Source organism: Strongylocentrotus purpuratus, unplaced genomic scaffold, assembly GCF_000002235.5.
Source record: "Strongylocentrotus purpuratus isolate Spur 01 unplaced genomic scaffold, Spur_5.0 spur5_scaffold_13, whole genome shotgun sequence".
Classification (NCBI taxonomy): Eukaryota; Metazoa; Echinodermata; class Echinoidea; order Camarodonta; family Strongylocentrotidae; genus Strongylocentrotus; species Strongylocentrotus purpuratus.
In genome coordinates, this window is record NW_022145598.1 from 6660026 (window position 1) to 6682936 (window position 22911).

Below are 22911 nucleotides of genomic sequence, written 5' to 3' on the forward strand. Positions count from 1 at the left end.
ATATCTCCAAACGCAGTCAGGGTTCTTCCACCAAAAGCAGCCCGAGCCGTACCACGACCGACGCCCAAACTCTTACCTGCTACACATCTTAATGCGAACCCCTCCACGGACGAAGACAACGTAGACACGAGGAGATCCCGGTTGAATTCAGATAAGCAGAATCAACCAAATTCTCTATCGCCTCCGAGATCGAACAAGAGAGCACCGGCTTATAATGAAAATCTGGACAGTGAATTGCAGAGAGCTTTGCAGAACAGGAGAACGTATTCGACCTCAGATGAAGATAGTGTGGATGATAGGGGTCCATTGATATCTTCTTCTGGACTTCGTCCTGGGCCCTCTACAGGAGCACTAGTGCAACCAAGATCTCAACCTGGTCGTTCAGGGAAACAGCCTACTCCTGGAGAGCTTGCAGGAGCTCCTCTCGGAGACTCACCCAGATCAGCATCTCCTGTTGACTCTTTGGACGGCCAAGCGCAGAAAGAAAAGGAGAAAGAGGGAGAAGAGAAAGAAAAGGATATGCTAGATGACTTTTTTGATGGCGTGAAAGAAAAGTTTGATGATTGTACGGTTTCATAGAATTTCATCTACCAGTAAACAACAAGGAACTTTTAAGTTTTGTTTTTCATACCCATTATCAATTCTTTTATAAAAACATGTATATAATCAGAATAGGTGTCCGTGTATATTTAGGGAAATTGGACTCAGTTATTTGACTATTGTTGCCAACTTCATCGTATCTCTTTCTTTTAATCCTCTATGGTGTCTCCAACCATTCTTAACTTTTTTAAATAACTATTTCATTCATGTTTGCGGGGATGTACTAGTATTTTTGGGGAGGTGCACATAAAGCAACTAGCATAGACATCGTTAATCTTGTTAGCAGTATCTATATATATATTTGTGCACGTTCAGTTATATTTCATGATCATCGATTTTGCAGAAATAAGGGTCGGGTGATTAAATTATTTTCACTCATTTCAAACTTTGAATCAATCACAGTTACATATAAATTCGACATGTTCGAGGTTGTATCATAGCAATAAAATGATGTTCATTATATAGCATTAATCGTTTGCAATCAAAGCTGCGTTTAATTTTTAGGATTTGCGTTTGATTAATGCAAGATGGCCCTGGTAGCATTTATTAAAAGCAATCTGAACGCATCAATGAAATGTCAAAACACATTTCTTGGATGCACTGCGGTACACATCAAAATAATCCTCATCGCTGCCAGTGCGTTTCTTACTATTAAGCATGTCGAACATTTGTTGATAAAATAATGTTCCTGAAGGGCATTCTATCATAATATTTTACAAAAGATTATCAAAATATCGACCTGATAATGACTGAATTGAATTAAATACACCTTATATGCCTGTTAATTTCGTTTCCTTTGCACCCCACTTTATTTCAATTTGAGTATCCTCTTTTCATTTTAAAAGATCCAATTATAACGATAATTGTTTACAAAAAAAGTGTATATATATATTCAATCGTGTTTTATCAATTGTAGATGATAATATAATGTATTTGTAGATATCATGTAGAAACATAACAGTGTGAAATTTTAATAACAGTTTAACATTTCTTTTATTTTTTATTAGGATTAGGTTAATAGAATGTGTTAGGTGTTTGTTTTCATTATAAGGTAGAATATCTGCCTCCTTTGTGTACCGACTTTTACAAAGTTGTTTGACAATATACTCTGATTTATATTAAGAAGTATAAGATTGTTCTGAAGAATGCAACGCGTAATCTGCTCTCAAATGATTTCAGGCAATAACAATTATCAATATATGTCATGATGTCTGAGATCAACTTCAGCCTATAACTATATTAAGATTTCAGAATCGGTTGCACGATCTCATAACCCTTCTTTGTTTGTTATGTTGGATAAATTAAAAGTGTTAGCTTATGTTCATTAACTTAGAACAATACTTGATGTTGATATAATTTTCCTCGGCGAAAAGTTTGGAAATAATACAGGATTACAAGCTATTCATTCGTTGAGTTGTTTGAAAGTTGAACGTAAGTCGTAAGCCTTTTCAGTGTATTTATCTAAAGGTGGAAGAGTATTTTTATATGTCCCCTGTAAAGGATGGCTCTTCAAATTCCCTTATATTTGTAAAATTACAAGTAATATGTAAAAGGTGTGGAACACAAATTCATGCTACATGTTTGTGTAGTCCTGTAAACTCATTTATGTGTAAAGTTCATGTAACTTTTACAAGGACTGGGCCAATGTCTTATTATTTTGATATTAATTCCTAATCCTCATTGTATACGAAAATGCTTATGAGATACAAGATGAGCCTTTTCCAAAAGAAAGACGGGGCCCTGAACTCAACTTTATTTTGAATAACAGTTTAGGCCTTCATTCACGCTTGATATAGCTCTGGTTGTTACTGCTTCAAAATTCGTCCTTTTTCCTGTTTGACCTAACCATTATACACTGCGTATACAAAAAATACATACTTTGAAAAAACCTCCGAAATTATTAAGAGAATCGCCCCCAAAATTTCAGTATTGTACTGAAGCAAAGTGCATATCAGGCATCAATATTGCAGTTGCTCTGTTAACTATCAATAATTTGTTGACACTATCAGTTGATATTTGACCTTACATTTGCAGTCGTGAAACAAAATGAAGGAGGATATTTCAATAATGTTTGTGCCATCCAATTGAATAGACCCTCACGTATATTTCCATAACAAAAAAAATCATACAGATATCATGTATTTAAAATGAAGGAGGATATTTCCAAGTATGTACTTATTTTGATACATAAAAGGCAAACTTACACAAACATGATTATTATGTACTACAGAAAAACTTAGTACAAGGTATGGAATTTTGAAGAAAAAAATAAGGCATTAGTATAATACTACCGGAACAATGATGTTTCAAAAGGTATTTGAAGCATGTCAAGCTCATTTTGATTTTCCTTCATGTGGAAAATCGTTGGCAGATAATCAATATGACTCCAAACAAAAGCCCCAGAAAAAAAACATATTGTTCTCTGTCTAACATAGCCCCCAACCCTGTGTGTTTCAGGCTTTTCATTTTGCAAATAATTGATTAGATGAAAATATGAATTTATGAGACTCTTACATTCAATTCAATATATATAATTATTTTGTTCTTGCCAATGGCTTAAATTGAATTGTATTATGGTTTGGTTGTTAGCGTTCAGTATATTCCATATGTACTAGTCAAAACTATTCAAAATGTGAAAGCAGAAAAACGTTTTAAAAACCATGTAAAGATACAAATTTATATATGTATTTGGACAACGAGATTACTGATGTTTTCGTTAAAACATTATTTTTTGTATTTTTCAAATTATATGCTACATAATCTTTACAAGTTCTATTAGTAAAATGTATTGGCTGTGCAGATGCAAACAATTCATGTTATTTACATGTAGTGTTGAAGGTTCAGTGCGTATGTTTTCGTTTGATTATGTTAGAATTTCATTTTCCCTTATTACCAGAACACATGATGAATTTTCAGTCGTTCTTCTTTTACATGTATATGTATGTGTACTCAATTACAATCTAAAAGCGTCTGTAATGTTGGATTATTCATTCCTAAATTTATAGTACAATCATGTAGCATTATGAAGGAAAATAACAGCATACATGTGCCACGCACTTTTGATTAAAATACATCTGTTCTAAGCGATTGTCATCTTAATTTATTGGATATTAGTTACAGTTGTGGAAATATGTGGATGAGTCTGTATATGTGCATGTGCGTGAGCGTGTGCGTGGGCGTGTGCGTGAGCTTGGATGAAGCTGACGTTCAATGCAGTATAGGATTGGAACTAAGTTCAAGAACTTGTAGATTGTAAACCCCTCCAATGTTAAGAGAGAAACAAATAGAAGTAGACACTGAACAAAAAGATAAATATAATTATCTTGATTACAATTTGCCTTTGCACTATGCAGTTGACAAGCCTTTTTGTCGAATTGAATTATACATTGATATAGATTAAAGTCGGTTATAACGCCATTGTACTAGAAAAGCGCTCATGGCGACCATGGCAATTCGTAAAATTTTCTTAAGCATGGCAGAATCTTCCTCCAACTCAATTTTTGGCCTGTGAGGCTATTATTTGAACAGCTTTGCTGCGATGTACCTGCGATGAAGGCGATACGATATATACGATGATAGTACGATGCTGCCAATTTCTCGCCCAATGTCAAGGCGATCAAGGTATACGTAATACGCTTTAGGCGCTGCTGCCACGTTAGAGTTATAAAAATGTAGTTTTGTATATGTTCTTGAGTCGATTGTGATGCGCTTTGAAAAGATTGAGCCACGACCCACGAAGCTTCGTCGATTTTGGGGAATCGCAACAGAATCGTCATCTAGTGAGACGGGAGTACATGTATTAGGAAATGTGTCTTTTGTATTTTACTATAATTGTACTTTAGTGCATCTCTTCATTTCTTCGTCATTTCTCATGTAGGATTCCTATTCGCTAATTATTGTTATCAATATTAATTTATCATTATTATTAGTATTAGTAGTAGTATATATATCATAAATGAACAAGACGGAATTAGCATTAAACAAATATGTGTAGATTAATGGGAAAACCATATTAACATAATTTGCATCTTTGAGATATTCCGAAATTCTTCGAAATCGGGGATGTCATAACTCCTTGATCTTGTTGATTTAGAAGCAATAATACATTGTATGGGCAAAGGAGAATCTCTTACAATTAGTAACGTGTGCCTCACCATTCAACTCATGGATGGTTAAAATGAAATTGGAGTCCTTGATTGTTATGGTAACGATATTCTTTTCGCAAAATAATCGTTCGGTATAAATAATTGAAACGAAATGCTTGATGTCATTGCTCGTCCATTCAACCGAGTAGACAAATGAAAATGGACCATATCGATATAAAAAAAAGTTGGATGGCAGGGTTTCTTTACATTATACTGCATCACCTCTCTCTCTTACTCTCTCTCTCTCTATATATATTATATATATATCTCTCTCTCTTTTTCTTTCTTTCTCCCTCTCTCTCTCTCTCTCTCTCTCATTGTCTCTTCTTTCTCTCTCTCCCTCCCTCCTTCCCTCCCTGCCCCCCCTCTCTCTCTCTCTCTCTCTCTCTTTCTCGCTCTCGTTTTTTCTCTCACTCCCTACCTCCCTTTGCCCCTCCCTCTCTCTCTCTCTCTCTCTCTCTCTCGTACTAGTTTTCCCCTCTTTCGGTTCCCTTCTTTATCTCTACTTCTACATTCTTATTTTGAACGGTCGATTCCACTATCCTTTGATATTACTTTCTTCCCAATCTTGCTGATGCCTGACTACAAACTACAAAATATGCATTTAACAATGGAAATATGAATTCAAAAATAGAATGAAAACCCAGTATTGGATAAGGAATAGAAGTCGGTTTCCCCGCGTTAGAAACTAATAACATTAGAAGACACAGATACGTGTCTATTGGCTGTTCGCGGGGTCGGTGATGTTAGTCTTGGTAGCACGAATTATATTCCTCCTCTTTCCGTGATAGTACCCTCAGTACTGTTGTTCGCATCATCCCATTGTTTCTTCCATCCTCCTCCGCTCTCACTGCGTCCGTTTCTATGGCAACTACTGCATGCGTTATGCATAGTAGACACGGAGCATGCGCAAGGAGGGCCCGCACCCCGCACTCTCTTGATTCTCATCGCGTCGGGTTGGTGTCTGAAACCTGTTGCATCTCTCAGCATTTTGCTCTCATAATAACCGCTCGGTTTTCACCGTCGAGTTTTAGCCTCTTATTAATGTATCATATTTGGTGGGATTTTCTACAAAGCTTCGAAAAGCAAGTCGATACCTATTTCGAATACCTGTAAAGCTAACCTCATTTAGCCCTCACCATCATCGATTAACGAGAAGGATGGCTGTGAATGTCATTAGGGTGAGTTAATGTACTCGATTTACTCTTGTTAGATATCTGTGGATAAAAATGCGTTTTACAAATTGATTCTGAAATGCATAGTTATATTTTTCCTTAAAGAGAAATGTTAGTATGTTTTTTATAAACATCTTTACCAAGATGGGGATGGAGAGAAAACGGAAGAGAGAAAGAAAGAGGAGAGCGAGCAGAGAGAGGGATAGACATGAAGAGGGGACAGAAATGTAGAGAGATTTTAAAAAACAAGTATGAAGAAGAAAAATTAATTTAATTTTTGATTATTCCTTGATTATTTAAGTTTAAAACTTAAATAATCAAGGTGTGAATTCATTACGCAAAGAAAGAACAGATAGTATTAAGGATGATGGAAAACATATAGGAATTTGATTCTTAAAATGCACGAATTAAGGCCTTAGAAGTAGATAAGAGAGTGATATTACTTAAAAGTAAAATTGCTTTTGATAGTCATAGCTGGTCCATATACCGTCAGTTTCTGCGATGTTTTATACAAAAACAGTCATCTTTACTTGGTTTGTTAAATGTCAAAACGTCAGACCCATGAAACTTAAAAGTCAACTTAAATTTGATTGGAAAATTGTATATCAGATCATGAACAAATAATCGTTTGTTACGGAAATTGATCTTATTATTGACTTTATAGACAATATTAGGTGAATTTGACACTCTTATAGAGGGAAAATACATGTACAACTAAGTGTAACTCTAATAAGCTACAGGGTCTTCGTGTCACATGCACTGGATTGCTTTCGTGTTAATATATATTTAAAGATAATGCATCCGTCAATTATTTTGGATTTCATCATTCAAGTTTTTAAATGTATTTTTGATATTTTCAATTTTTTTTTTATTTTATTATAAATTCGAAAATCGAAAATCGTCAAAAACAAACATATGGATCTTTATTTTTTTGTTATAGCACTAAAGAATGTTCTCAGAAAAGTTGAAAGCGAGCTGAAAATGTAAGCAGATTTTTAAAAAAAACGCTTTACTGCACGTTTTAACAAAAAATAATGCTGGCCTAAATTGTTTAGATGTGTACTACTTTTCGTCCACTATTTCTTTTTTTTTTTTTTCAGTTTGGTTTGATGTTGTTTTTATCTGAAAAAAGACTTTAAAATGATATTCTTATGGCTGTATCAATCGGTTTGATCAATCCTGCTAGCAAATATAAACAAATATTGGGAAATGACTGTTTGATTTACTTATAAATCTCCATCATGACGTTGTCAATTCTGGTTCTGGATCTGTATAAATACTCCAACAAAGCGGGATCCCGCATCGCGTCAGTTGACCAATAGCATTCATAAATATTTTGATATATGTTTCTGTGGTAAAATAGGTTTTTTAAGTACCATCAAAATGACTTAATGGTGAGATGCAGTATCTGTACAAGAAAAGAGAGATGCAGGTGTAAACGTTTCCCAAATCTATTTCTGATAGATTTCTGATCTGATTTTTGATAGAAAATCTAGGTTTGGGAACGCTTGTATTTGTACTTGTATAGGTAATCTTATAATGACTTGTAAGTAATATATAATTTAATGAATAATTGTTAAATCTATCTGAAAAGCTATTCGTGAAATTTATCTTGGATGATAAAGTGAATAAGTGATTCATCACAATTTTAATAGTGAAGGCAACATTATTGGAGGATGCATGCTGTGCACAAGCCCCCCCCCCCCTCCCCTCCCCCTCCCTCCTCCTTTGGAGTGGTCAGAAAGTGAGTGAGAGAGAGAGAGAGAGAAAGAGAGAGAGAGATAGAGAGAGAGAATCACGAAGTTTAACGGCCATTTAGGCCTTACATAATGAATATCTACAAGCCATCTTACGATAGAAAATCTCGAGTAGAAAGAAGTAATATTGATTGCTCACGATCGCTCGATAAAAGCTAGAAATTGCCTGCACGTTTCGTGAAAGATGAATGGTGGTATTGTAATCTAAAAGAGAATGGGGACTAGGATATCAAATTTTAATTTCCGATAACTACCTAATAATAACTCTATGGGGAAATCTAACTCTATGCCATGACCTCATCTATAATGGTAATGTACGCTTGGGAAGGGGCCCAAACTGTCAAATTATTTGGCATTTACTGCATAAAAAGGGGGGTTGCGTGTGATTAAAATACTAGTCAAGCGATAACTCTATGGGGAAATCTAACTCTATGCCATGACCTCATCTATAATGGTAATGTACGCTTGGGAAGGGGCCCTAAACTGTCAAAATTATTTGGCATTTACTGCATAAAAAGGGGGGTTGCGTGTGATTAAATTCTAGTCAAGCGATAAAATGTTTAGATTCTCAACTAAGCAAGAACATATTTTAAATATAATAAGGTATGTGACATTGGCATGATTAATGCGCCCGTATGCAATAGCTGTTTACAATTTAAAACATGGGTACCTCTGTGAACTTGGAATTTATTGCTTCAAATAACTTGCATTGATTCAAATAACTTCCATTGATTCAAATAGCTTGCATTACTTTAAATAACCTGTATTGCTTCAAGTAACTTTTTGTTCCCACTGACACCACGTAACCACTAATGATTAAGTGTTCACGAGGGTTTCCAGAATGTCAAACTCGAGCTTTCTTGGACCTAAGCGTAGCTGGTGTTTCAAAATGTTTCATAATAAGTAGGGCCGACACCATGTGCTTAACACATGTCAATATGTGCAAATGAGAGTTGTGGTTTTTATTGAAAATGAATCCAGCAATTATTATGAGGTTCTTTTTATTTTTTGGTTCGGTTCGATCAATCTACTGCAGGATAAACAATCCAGATTGAATTACAGCTATGTACTCTCCACATATGATGCCCATACCAAAGCTCAAAATTAGCTTTTAAGTTTCAAGTTACTTTTTAATTTAGAATTCGGTGTAGTGTTTAGTTTAGGGTGGAATTAGGACTTTGGCTAGAGCAGGAAAGTTACTGCGGAACCATAGTCACAGGAGCATGTCTCGTATGCCTTGACGTGCTGACACACTTCAGGGTATTTTCCGCATGCATCCCGTACTTCAACTAAAAGTTCTTCATTGAATCATTAAACATTGGATAACATTCATTTCTCAAAAAAGTGTAGTTTATCAACAGAACTGTATCTACCATGCATTTCCTAGATTTAAGATACTATATCATCAATTCCATGCGCTATTTTAGATAAACAAAAAATAACTTATGTACTCAAGTTGTTGTAATTTCCAAGTGAACAATTGGTTTTATGGCAATATAATCTCGCGAAAACAAGATATTTCCATGTCTTTCAAATTAATTTAAGATTGTTCTATAAAAATGAAATCAGGAACCCATTTCACAAAGCCTTTTTTCAATGACAAATGACAACAAACAGTGGTAAATCTGCTGTTAACCAATCAGAAGCAAGGTTTTCACTAGCTAATAACAAAAACTGTCATTTGTCACTGATGACAGGTTTGTGAAATGGAGCCCAAGACCCCACAAAAGTTTAGGAATATTGAATCACTTTAGACATCAACCACTGAGAACTTAAAATCGTTGACTTTACATGAGTCGATAATTTCAATGAGAAGGAGATATTCATGTCTTTTAACCATTTCATTGAATTCATGATGATAGCGTTCTTCGTAATTATGACAATGGGAAAGATCGACGAGCGATAGAATTAGATTTTTTAAAGCCTGTAACAGCTAAATTAGTTATCGAAGGGCAAAGACTGTTGTGTTCGATGCCTTCCATTATTACAAGGTTACACAGCGTTTGGAAAATTCTCAAGGCTCAGAATACAACAAATTGCTCGATTGTCTTCTATACTCTTTGGATACACAAAAGCCTTTTCCGTTTTCTCATCAATAACTAAATAGATATCAGGAGAACATGTAATTATTATAAGGTGTACCACACCGCCATGGCAGCTTCAATAAGTGGGTCCTCTCCCTACTCTGTTGCCATGGTTCATATTTAAGGCATAATTAATGATAGTGAAATGATTGTGGATAATGCAGATTGTAGAAATACTGACTGACAATGACGAAAATAGCTTCTCACATAACAAAAGAAAACTTGTTTTTTTCTAATATAAGATACTGTAAAACAAACTTCTTGAAGTATGTCAGGGGAAGTGGAAGAGAATTAAGGGGAAGGAGACAGGTGCAACAACGGGGGCGTCGACGGGGGCGCAGACGGGGATAGAGATGGGGTAGAGACGGGGTAGAGACGGGTTAGAGACGGGGTAGAGAAGGGCAGTTGTACGGTAGGTGAAGAGGGAGTTCTTGAAAAACAGAGAAGGCACGCCCACGCAAACACGGCATCGAATTTGAAAAAAATCAAAGTTCGTTTCTGGACAACAGGCAGAGGCATTCAATGGGCTGACTTTTCATTTTAAACTTGGAAACAAAGTTAGATCGTTTCCTCATCAGTCACTATTGGCCTATCCACCCTTTCGGCTTGTGCCGAAAGGGTGGGTAGCGTCGCGTCGCTTCGGGTTGACTTGAACGCGACCTTAAGTCCAAAGCCCCCCCCCCCCCCGGTTGTACCGTAAGGGTGCGCTGGGAGTGTCGCGTTGATTGGAACGCGACCATTCGTCCAAAGCCCCCCCCCCCGGTTTTGCCGAAAGGATGCGTTGACTAGTCTTCCACATATGTCGTTTAAATTCAAATAATCAAAATAGAAACAAATTAAAAATAAAATTAATCTAGGTTTTTACCTAGTCTTGCATAACAGGCCTTTATAAGAATTAAATCAATAAATAACAAGAAACACAATCAAATAGGCCTAATTTACTTTGATATTTAAAATGTCAAATAAAGGTGTTTACCTAGTATTACATTTCAATCATTCGTTTATTAGAATAACAAAAAATAATATCCATTTCTTTCTATGTATAGAATTCAGAAAGCCCCCCCCCCCCCCCCCCCCCCGCTTATCCCGAAAGGGTGCATTAAGGCAGTAGGCCTACTCCGTTATTTATTTATTTATTTATTTATTTGTTATTTCACTTGTAAAGACTGTTATGCATGACTAGTTCACATCAACAAAATTAATTATATACATAGAAAGAAATGGATATTATTTTTTATTTAACATTTTTAATTATTGATTGAATTTATTAATTGATTTAATTCTTATAAACGCCTGATCTGCAAGACTACGTAAAACCTAGTGCCATTCAATTCTGTTTCTATTTTGATTATTTCAATTATTATTTTGGCACAACCGGGGGGGGGGGGCTTTGGACAAATGGTCGCGTTCAAGTCAACGCGACGCTACCCACCCTTTCGGCATAAGCCGATGGAATCACCATGACTCTGGGTGATACAAATAATTGGAAATCTTTGTAAGATCATTCGTAAAACAAGATATTGAGACATCTCTTGAACGTTATATAATCCCAGATCGCACAAGTTCTTTTAAGGAAAGATTATTCTTTAAATGAGAGTGCATGCAGGTTAATTGAGTTAGGCAAGAAATATTTGTTGTCAATACTTCTAACGCTAATCAAACTAATTGGAGTTTTTTTCTGCCGCCTTCCTATTATAATATTTAATTTGTTTAATGGAACCTGTGGAGTCAATGACTGAGACACAAAATTAATCAGTATCAGGTATTGGGGCACTCTTTCTATATCACCACTTAAATTATTGTTTCATTTCAGTATTAGCTTGATTTACCATGTGTACCAGGGACTGCCTCGACAAAAACTTACGGTTTTATTTGCAGTTTCCCCAATTCTTTTTAATTGATTAACTTTATATAATTCCGGTATATTTGTAGAAAAATTGTCAATTTTATGTGTGTCCTCTGTTTATTGTATATTGTATATAATCTGTATTTCATACTTTCATTACAAAAAAGTATGGATTTAAACTGAAATAAACTTAAAATTCAATTCAATTGAAGTTAAGTCCATGCAATATATTTTGAATTTAGATGTTTCGTTCAATTCAATGTATTCATTATCCAGATCAATAGGGAAAATATTGAAACTCACGTGTTAAAAAAAAATGCATGCATGATGAGGCATTAAACATATTTACGAATATACACAAAACAATAACTAAACAAAAAGAAAACATACATGAAATATACGAGCTGAAAGATTCAAAGGACATGGTCAAGGACAAAGAATTTGACCATCAATAAGTCCATCATCGTGTGGTCAGAGGCATAACTGATTATTATACGATTATAAAATAAGTAAGATGATTAATTTGGTTAAGAGATTGGTAAATCAATACAACACACTGTTTCACGCTTTCCTGGATTTTATAGGATACAGTATAATATAATAAATGAGGCAGGCTCTATGTTTAAGCCTAGGTTGTATTCATTTAATATAATTAAGTAAGTAATAATAATTATGTTAATCAAGTTGGTATTTTTAAGTTCTCGTCTAAAAATGGATACATCAACCACCTCCTCCCCGATATAAATTAATCTTAAATTTCATCAAAATAATAACAGACTCCAACAAAGCTTGGGCTAAAGTAAAGAAATGAATTAATCAACCAAACGGCGGGTTAAATTGTATGTTTACGGAATTATCATTGACAATTATAGTCAAGCTCGTCGTTCTGAAAACTAACATTAACAAATGTATTGAGCCCTTATGTTTATATATAACGTGTTGTTGTTTGTGTTTTCTTGCTAATGGTGAGTGTGTTTGGCCAAATTTTTCAATTTTAAGTTATATTTGGTTGGTCCAACTAACATACCCGTACTTTTTCTATTGTACTTTTGTATATTTATCATGTATTTCATCTTTTGCACAAGCTACGTCTTAAGCATTTCATTGTCAAGTGGATTTGGCCCCTTACAAATCCTATGTATTATCATACAAAACAATGTGTTGGTAGTTTAGTTTAATACCTGTCTTTACTGAAAGTGAAGATTGGCTCCTTATTACAACTGATTTTTTATTCTGTTAAGTTTTAGTAAGATTTCCTTGTATTCATTTAAATCTGGATCACCAACTAGGTTCTCGAGATAACCCATGCTGTTGTTGGTAATGGTCGTGGTAATGGTTTAATGGCGATGCGAATTTACACTGGTGATTGGAGGATATGAGAGGTGATATGTGAGGGCTTATCGTACAAGTGTTAAACATGTAAAGTTGCCTTTCCCTGTCAGTCCACAATCCGACATATGAAAAAACTGATTTGGCAATGGTTTCAGAGAATCTAAAATATTTACCTTGTGTTTTTCTTTGTTTTGGAACAATCGTCTTACATGAATTTACAAGACTGTCATTTTTCTTCCTTTTTCGTTTAATTTTTAAGTTGTATTGTTTTGCTCAGGGATAAATATTTACTTGTCGAGGGGCAGACAGTACCCATTCTTAGACATTAAACGCTGTAGAGCACATACGTTCACAAGCGGGATTTGCCGTCCATGTCAAGGGAAGGTTGCCACACGGAGGACAGTTTTAAGAAGAAAACACAGACAATGGGCCATTATCGTAAGCTAGCATAGTACTAAAATTATTATGTTGTTGGTTATGACCGTGTCATGTAATTAAAAAATAATTTGCGATAATGAATGTCATACAGTACCCTCAATAAAAAAAACACTAATTGCTTGACTTAGGCTCACGAATTGAGATATAATCAAGATAAAGAGAAAGAGAGAGAGAGAGATAGAGAGAGTGAGAGAGAGAGAGAGAGAGAGAGAAAGAGGGAGAGAGAGAGAGGTGGAGAGAGAGAGAGAGAGAGATGGATAGAGAGTAGACTGACGGAGAGGAACAAAGCACAAGGTCGATACTAAGAAAAAAAGAGGAAAGTTCACATAGACGGAATGGATAGAAAGATAGAGATAGATAGAGATAGATATACAGTGCGTGTGAAATAAGTGTATCTAACCTTGGTAGATCGTAATAAAAAAGAAATAACCTATGTGACCTTGAATCATTTTCCATGATAAAGGGTGACTGATATCCTGTCTAATGATGCCCTATTAATAATTGTGCTGCCACGGATGACTGAGCAACACCCTTTTCAAAAAAAAGTATTGTCAAAATCCTCTTGTACCAAGTTTGGGATGAAGCAGTGAATGTGGTTCAAAAGCCATTATAATGTTATCTCATTCAAATAAAAAGCGCCCACTTGTTTACATTGACTAATTAGGCAACTGAAAAGAAAATGTGTTGTTATCATCTCAAACTCAAGGAGATGGTTATTACGAGCAACATTTATGATATTCTCTTCGTTAAGATGATTCTTGACTTAATTTCTCATTCCTCGCTTAAAGGGATAGTTGAGTTCTCTTGCAGAGGGCGCTACACAAAACAATTTTTTTGTGAGATAATGAAAAACTGAGTGTCAAATTTAAAAGAACATACAATTTAGATGACAAAATCATCTTTGTTTGATCGTAATCGGTTCAGGGACGGCTGAAATATCCACAAATATAACGGTTTCTAATATTTGTGTACCACCACAAATATTCGATAATTTGAAAAAACTGTTGAAAAAACGAAATAGCGCCTTTAACGTTGTATTCCAACCAATGCTGATGTTGGCTTTTTCTGTTTGGCTTTTTCGTGTTGGTTATATTACGCACAACCAGCCGGCCCATGTATTGTTAATTTTTAATTAGTTAATTAATTAACGGTCACCGTATATTTTTGGAAGTGGAGCTGAATTGGTATGATGGTAACGACTAAATTTCACACATTTTGGGGTCTAAAATTAGCGTCATAGCAATTTTAGGTTCTAAAAGGGTACTAGAAATGTCATGGATAAGAATAACAGCAATAATCATGCACTTTGAAGGCATTTGCGGTCTGGAAACAGAACTCAACTATACCTTTAAGGTAATTGTTCTCATTGAGTGATATAAAATGGATAAACTTTATTAGGGTGGTAATCTTTTGTTATCAAAGCATTCTCTCAATTTATTTGATACTTATCATCATAATGTTGTTTCTTGCGTTTGGACTTAGTAACCCTTTTCATTGCCTGTTCGAGAAACCACCTTAATATGCTCTGACTAATTGCCAATAAGCCAAAACAGAAGAAGGAGATTGGTGCAAAGCTTGCCATGAGACTTTCACAGTCTTTAAAGTCCGTCTGCACTAGTTGGACCAGGGAATTAGACCTCCCTGCAAGGTCACTGACACGTGGTTCAAATCAGATCTCAAATAACATAAGAATTTGATCATGGGGGACCGACAGCCACCGATTAAACATTGTTTGCTATATAAGGACGCAAGTACATGTAGCTATTAGTGCAGTGTGGCTTATCCCAAAAAACAAACGATGATGACGTCCACAGGATGATATACTTCTTTTACAACTTAACTCCAGGAGCCCATTTTCTCATTTTCAGATCTCATTGTAATCAACTACATTTTACTCTACGTCCACATTTCCTAATATAACCCATTAATTATATCTTATATGACTTGTAAGCAATTTACATAATTATAATTCGTTAAATGTTTGATATTGCTGTGTGTCTTAATCATCCATCAATTTTAATATGAAGTTTCTTTTTTTTCTTCCTCGCTATAGTTCATCGCCTGGTTGTTTTTCCTGGCTACTCTGACTAGAGCCGAGGACTGTAAGTACATGTCATCGTAATTTTAAGGCGTCGTTAAGATATGAGGCGGTATACCGTGTTTTGTTTTGATGATGGCGTACGTGTAAAAGCCCAAAGCGTATTTTGCGATCTTCCTGTGATGAGATTTTTTTCTTTTTTTTAAAGAAATGGCACTTAAATTAGATAGGGAAATGTTACAGACATCATCTTCCTGCTATAAGTTCTGAGTAATGATAAGAGTTATACAAACCGGAATTGTAATGCATCATACGCCTTCAGTTAGAATAAAAGCTTAATCGGTTTCAGATAGTAAACAATCACATTACTGGTGTGATGTCACAACGATTCTCAACCGATGTATTTCTTTATCCTCCAAGGAAGCTTGAAATCCATTGAAATTCAAATTTGATTTATATGACTATTCATTTATCCATCAATCATTAATATTTCAATATTTTAAATTGTTCATATCAAATGCTATTGTAAATTCTTCCCAAATCAGATGTAGTCAGATCTTTTAATGTGCAGTGGGCTTTATGCTCCATATATGTGAATATTATACCACAGAGCTCAGTGAATATTACAGTCTCCCCTCTTCCTCTCTATCCTTTCGCTCTCTCTCTCTCTCTATTGCAAGTCATTCTCTCTCTTTATTATGATTCATAGATACTATAAGCTGTTAGTTTAGTTTAGATTAGTTTAGTTTAGTTTAGTTTAGTTAATAATAGTTGAGTTAAATCGAGGGCTGCAAGCATTTCAAGCTTCATGCTTTATACGCTGTATCCCTCCTATATCATGTTAATTGTAAAAAATTAGTAATGTTCTCCTATGTATTATCCATGTTCTAAACTATATGAGTATCATGTGTTGTACTTTGAAGCGTAAATTATATCACACTGATGGACATTATGTATGTTTAAAATATGATATATAAACCAATAAATCAAATCAAATTTGAGTTCTGGTCATGCGATTGCATTGTGAAAGAAACGGTGTGGAACCGACCAGAAAAGGTTGATCATCTAGCATATAAGAATTTGTGTGTATTGCAAGGTTCTGGAATCATAAGAAATTTGGCCAAGTCTTGGTAAAGTTGCACAGAAAGATGTATATGGGACTACATGAACACGTGGCGTAAAAAGCCGGCCCCCGATTTTTACGATGTTACATGCAAATTTAGAATATGAAGGCATTTGAAGAGCCATGTTTTTCAGGGAAAATGTCTTAACTGATGTTCTTCCACACTTGCATAATAAGAATGAGTAATGCTCACAGATTATTTTTCACCTCTTCCCAGAACTCAACCTTCTCTTTAAGCTACTGTTATCACATGTATGAATAACCATGATAAACTCATCCCTTCATGAATGAAAACAAATCAATGCCTATATGAAGATTGTGTACAAGGTGGATGTTTGAATGGCATTTTGAGGGTGTTTATATGGCTCATAATTTAGGGGGAACGGCAACTGTGATATCTTATTCGCAACCATAAACATTTTTTGGGCGCAGGTAAAATTGAGGAAAAATTATTTCAGAAATAGAAAATGTGTGGATGATGCTTCTGAAGGGCCGAATTTATCGCGGGTTTCTGTTTTTTCTTCTTCTCATTTCCAAGGGGGTGGGGGTGGTAAACAGTTTAGCTTAGTATCAACCAACTGCCCCACCCCACCCCCCCCCCCATAGAAAGTAAATTAAAAAATAAAATCGTAATGATAGCCATGTAATCAGATCAGCTTTTTTTAGTATCTGCAACTATCTTTCGTTTTAAACAAGATTTCAACTTCTTTCAACCTAAGGCAATTTTGATAGCATTGTGCGTCACCTATTGAAAGTGCGTACATAAAGTATTACGTAATCCGAACATGGTTTCTATGGGGAAAACAATAGGTTATTGAAATAGCCCTTGAGTTGATATTACACTCCCTCTAGACACCTACGTTCTCAAAACTCTGGCTCACTTGTTACTCCTATAGGGTTAAAACAAAGTTGGGGGAGCGAACCTTCGCTCATGCTGGGCCTTCATTATGGAATACTCTCCCTCAATGGATTATGAATAGCAGTTCTGCTAAAACAATCTTAAGAAATATCTGTTTAATTTAGCTTATAATTGATTACCATTACATTTCATGTCTGTACCTTTCCTATTGCACTTTTGTATATATGTATCATGTATTTCATCTTATGCACAAGCTGCGCCTTGAGCATTTGACTGTCAAGTGGATTTGGCGCCTTTTAAATCCTATGTATTGTTATTATTATTATCATATTTCGGAAAAAGTTGCGTTCGTGTTCGTTGAATTTGTGTCTTTTCGTCGTATAATCATCTATATTGGTCCTTTTGATATACGATAGGCCTTCATGCATGGCTGGCTTGACTCCATTCTATCGAGTGAAACACTAATAATTCGCTTTACAATTAAATTGGAGCTCTCTCTCATCTGGTATTCTGCGTCTAGATGAAACAAAAAAGATTAAAACTGCAATTACCATAATTGGATTCTGATTGACATACAACGAGTTGTCAACAATAATCACACTTTTAACCGATGGTATATCAGGTCAAGCTACTATCGGGTTTTAATCGACCAAATGTACTCGCAAAACAAACACCAGTAGAACAAGATATAGCATTTTGCCATGTTTGTAGTTAAGGTCTGTTTGCTTCATAGAAAGTGAAACATGGTTCAGTGACTGCTTCTTTCATATTAAAGATTGAGGTAAATTATCACCACTCAAAAAAATTATGAAATTAAGAATTTTTGTATTAAAAATAATAGGATGAAACCTTGAATATACAATTGTATTTTGATCATAATAATAATCCTTCACAGATCGTCAATATGGGTACGGTGAAATAAGATGAAAAACTCTTTGCAAATGTGTCTCACATCGTGCTCATTGGAATAAATTACCGACTTAAAGATAATCTCAAAGTAGTTAATTCCATTCAACTGAATTGTATTGTATCAGTAATATTTGATTTTGTTGCTTTTAAGCTATTAAACATGTTGAATAATTATACTGACATTACCACTTGTGCGCTTAGAAACGCCTGTATTAGTAGGCGCCCTTTTAATGTAATTATTATCTTTAGTATCATTATCATTATCATTATCGCAATGATTTATTTTGGATTATTTATCCAGCTTCTGCTGTAGATTGATCGTTCAAACCAGAAATAAAAAAAAACTCACAAAACCTTACCGATAACATCTTCGATAAAAACCACAACTCGCATTTGCATCTTTTTGCATCATTACTCAGCCTCTATACATTTTCTAATTAAAAAAATTGGCACATGTCATTTATTGGTAATCTTGAACATTCAGTGTAATTTTCGTTGGATTCTATGAAAATTTATTTTCTATTTTTACACGAATTCAACTTTGTCTTTAAAGGTACTATGTCACATTCGCAGGGCAAAAAAATGAAAAGGTTAAATTCCAACGGCATTTGAAAGACAATACTTATTTGTAACTTCCCTCAAAACGAAAGGGTTTGAAAATGGCTTTTTGTGGGAAAAAATGACCATTAGTTGTCGAATCGACATGTGTGATTACAATCACCTAAGTTATAGTCTGATTTTCATACCCTTGTTACGAATGGTCGTCATTTTTGCTGCACAAAGATTCAATCCGTTTAATTTTGGCTATTACAAGTAGTGGGTTATGGATGTAGACAAATGCTTTATGTGTACCTGTTACAGCTTTATTTGTGTCAGTCAGTCACTCAATAGTGTCTGACAGGGAAGTCTAGAAAGCAAATGGGTTTCCTTGCATAGTTTGAATACTAGGAGACTGTTAACTTTGACTTTTCACAAATAGGTCATACATGACATAGTCATAATTCCTGCGAAATTGTACAGAATTTGATGTTGACTGCAAAAGAGACATAGTATCTTTAAATGGGAAAATGATGTCAGAAATGCTACGTGATCTGTTTGTTATTTTCCTCTGATTATTATGCACATCAACCTTGACAATTTTCAACGAAGTGGTAGTCTGTGGATATCTCGTAACTTCGTGCCTTCAAGAGAAGGTCGAGTCCAAGGAGAGGTTGAAAATAGTCTGTTAGCTTTTTCAGTATTCAATGTTCGTGCGGAAGAATATCACAGCAAATTGCTCCCCCCCCCCCCCCCTCCCTTGAAAGGCAAGGAATAGCTGACGTGTTTGAACCAATTTCCATGCCAAACATTTGTATAGTCCCATTTTTAACAAGCTTTCTAGCGTTTGACTAATCAGGTCATTACCTATATTTGGCTCATTAACTAATTCATAATACAGAAATATGATATAGCATTACATACCGTTCCATATAATATTTTTGTTTTTTATTTAAATAATGATTCAAAATGCTTTTGCGTGTATACCAAATTATCTTTTTGCAGATCCTGAGCAATGCATATCTTTGCGTTGTGTTATGAATCAATGTCTGATATAAAAACAATTGTATTTGGCCTTCAACTAGAAAGTGGATAATACAATTTAAGAAAAGAGGATTACTTTTTTTCGAATATGAACTTACTACAAATTTGCTAAACTCTCCTCCACATAAGAATCTGTAAAGTTAAATTTGTTATAAAATGTAACTTTTGAGTCATTTTCGATCACAAGTTTCTTACGTTCTTCGTTTTTTGTTTTTTTGGTTATATAAAGTCTGTTTGTTTACCTCATTTCCCGGCCCCCCCACTCAGTGTTATTTAGGGTACGCATATGCTCGTACCCTCTTTTTGAAAGCACCCCCTATCTGAGGACTGCCAACATTTCCGAACCCCCTTTCGCGGGCTTTTTGCGGGCTTTTCCTGCCTTGGGGACCCCCTAAATCAGGAAAAATGCTCAATGTACCCCCCTAAATTCGGAATAATTTCTCAGGATTTCAAAGAGATGAGAGAAAAAAAGAAAAACACCCCCTTTTTAAAGAAATCTCCGGGTGAAAAGTCAAATACACCCCTTTTTTTACAAATCTCGGGCCGGACTTTGTCGCACGAAAAGTACCCCTTTACCGGACATTTTGGCAACACGCATGCGGTCATTCCGACCTCTGAGTGGGGGGGGCCGGGCCTCATTTACAATGAGTGCAATACATTATGTACGCAAACAAATTTGTTTTATCATATTGGTCTTCCTGTAGCTATCATTCTCATGCTTGAAGTTTACGTTGAAGAATGTTGGCAGAAAATGTAATATTCCCAACACATAACAATAATTCACCCAATTATGCCTTTACGTTTGGATGTGCCCTCATATTTATAAAACATGACGCTGACCTTATTTTGTTGTTTGTTGTTTACTGTTGTCGTTATTGATGTCTAAAGTTAATTGTTTGTAGTTCATTGTTCATTACTGTTGTTTATCGATGTTACCTGTTGATTGAGGAGGCGCGATAGCACAGTCGGTAGAGCAGTGGTCTCGTAATCCGGTGACCCGGGTTCGAAACCAATTCAAGGCGATGCGCTAGTGCCCTTTGGTAAGGCATTAATCCTCACTACCAGGTCCTACGGAGAGGATCTAAAGCCGTCGGCCGTCCGGTTGCATACTTACAAGCATTTATGCTTTCTTACCATCACATTGAATTATCGTTGTGTACTGTTGTTTATTAACAGGTGACGTCGAGAGCAAGAATTGTACCTGCGTGATGCCCAAGCTGTATGATTGTCCCGAGGTGGATCTTAGTCTCAACCCGGTACCAGACGGCTGTCCACTGCTCAATGAGAAACTGGCCGGAACAGACTTCTCTGATCTAACTTGCGGTGGTGAGAATGATACATTCGAACCAATTTCTGGTGCGGTGAGTAAATTCACAATCTCATTAATCACACGTTTTGTATATGTATGGTGGAAAGACGTCATGATACGTCCATATTTGAGCTAAAAGGCATTACAAACCGAAATTTCGACTCACCCTTTCAGTCCAAGAAAAGCAGTTACGTGAACTATGAAGCATATTATTCATATGTGTGTATATTAACATAAACACACACCCACACACACATACACCCAATATGAGCAATGGGTTTATTGTGTAAAAATGTTTCCAAACAAAATTGCATGTTCCCCATTTACCTATACTCGGTACATTTTACCCAGCTTGTCATAATTTTGCTCTTTAGGAAGACGCGTCGAACATTTGAGTGGTAGCATTAAATACATATGGTATATAATGCCTTATATAGCCGAGTCTTGACTTAATACTTTCGTCTTCATCAAATTTATGGGTGAACTCTAAAGTATATATACAAACATTATATACATATATACTTTGATGCATAACAATATCATTTTCAAAGTCAAATGATTATTTCTTGACAAAGCATTAGGTGAATTTTGTCTTCGTCTACGGAGCATCATATCTGTATATACATGTATATAGATATGTATGCGGTGTGTGGGTGTTTGTGTGTGCGCGTATTTATTTGTTCCTACGATTGGTAGTAGTAGTAGTAGTAGTAGTAGAAGTAGTAGAAGTTGTAGTAGTAGTAGTAGTAGTAGTAGTAGTAGTAGTAGTCGCCGTCGTAGTAGTATTAGAAGTAGAAGTAGTAGTAGTAGTAGTAGTAGTAGTAGTAGCATTAGTAGTAGTAGTAGTAGTAGTAGTAGTAGTAGTAGTAGTAGTAGTAGTAGTAGTAGTAGTAAGTAGTAGTAGTACGATTAGGAGTATAATAATACGAGGAGTGGTAGAAGTAAAGTAGTACGAATAGGAGTGGTGATGTGTTTACATCTACTTTGTAAAAAAAAAACATGGCAAGGTATTTCTGATACAATCTATAATTATCTAAGGGAGTAATATATATTACATTTTAAATGAAATATGCTTCAACTTAAACCCACAAATAGCAAAATACTAGAAAAGAACGTGAACAATTCGAGAAGCTGAGTTTATATAGACATGTATATAACTGGGGCAAACAGAAATACAATGCTTGCAAAGATCAAGGTGTGGAAAGATCTTCTTCCCCCGAATTGTACCAATATCGCTAAAATCACGTAAATGCTGTCTATAATTGATGTGTTCTGTCAATGTGTTTATTTTGTGTTGGTGTCGTGGCAACATATTTGTATGGTAACCCGTCATGAATCACGAATCATCATCGATGATTTTGCGATTATACAGTATCGACCATGGATCAAAAAGCTCTGCTTCTAGTTAGTTCCTCTTTTTTCGTGCTTTTCCTATTACATTTGTCGTTTCATGGTATATTTTTTGTAATGTACTTATTCAATGTATTATGTTTTGCATGAGAAATAACAAATTCATTTGAATCATATAAAAAATGGATTACACCTCTAAGTCATCATCACCAACATCATCATCACCATCATTATCATCATCATCATCATCATCACCATCATCATCATCATCATCATCACCATCACCATCATCACCATTACCATCCTCATCATAAACATCATTATCATCATTATCATCACCATCATCATCATCATCATCACCATCA

General features: G+C 35.3%; 1 protein-coding gene across 1 annotated transcript in view; it reads left to right on the forward strand.

The window, feature by feature from the left end:
* Positions 1 to 5708: 5708 nt before the first annotated feature.
* Positions 5709 to 22911, forward strand: part of LOC100888220 (adhesion G protein-coupled receptor L3) — a 53885-nt gene continuing 36682 nt past the window's right edge. The window contains exons 1-3 of the mRNA XM_030982785.1: positions 5709 to 5926; positions 15431 to 15479; positions 21064 to 21248. Of these exons, the coding sequence (XP_030838645.1) occupies positions 5906 to 5926; positions 15431 to 15479; positions 21064 to 21248 (255 nt within the window). The 5' untranslated portion in view covers positions 5709 to 5905. The remainder of the gene's footprint in view (positions 5927 to 15430; positions 15480 to 21063; positions 21249 to 22911) is intronic.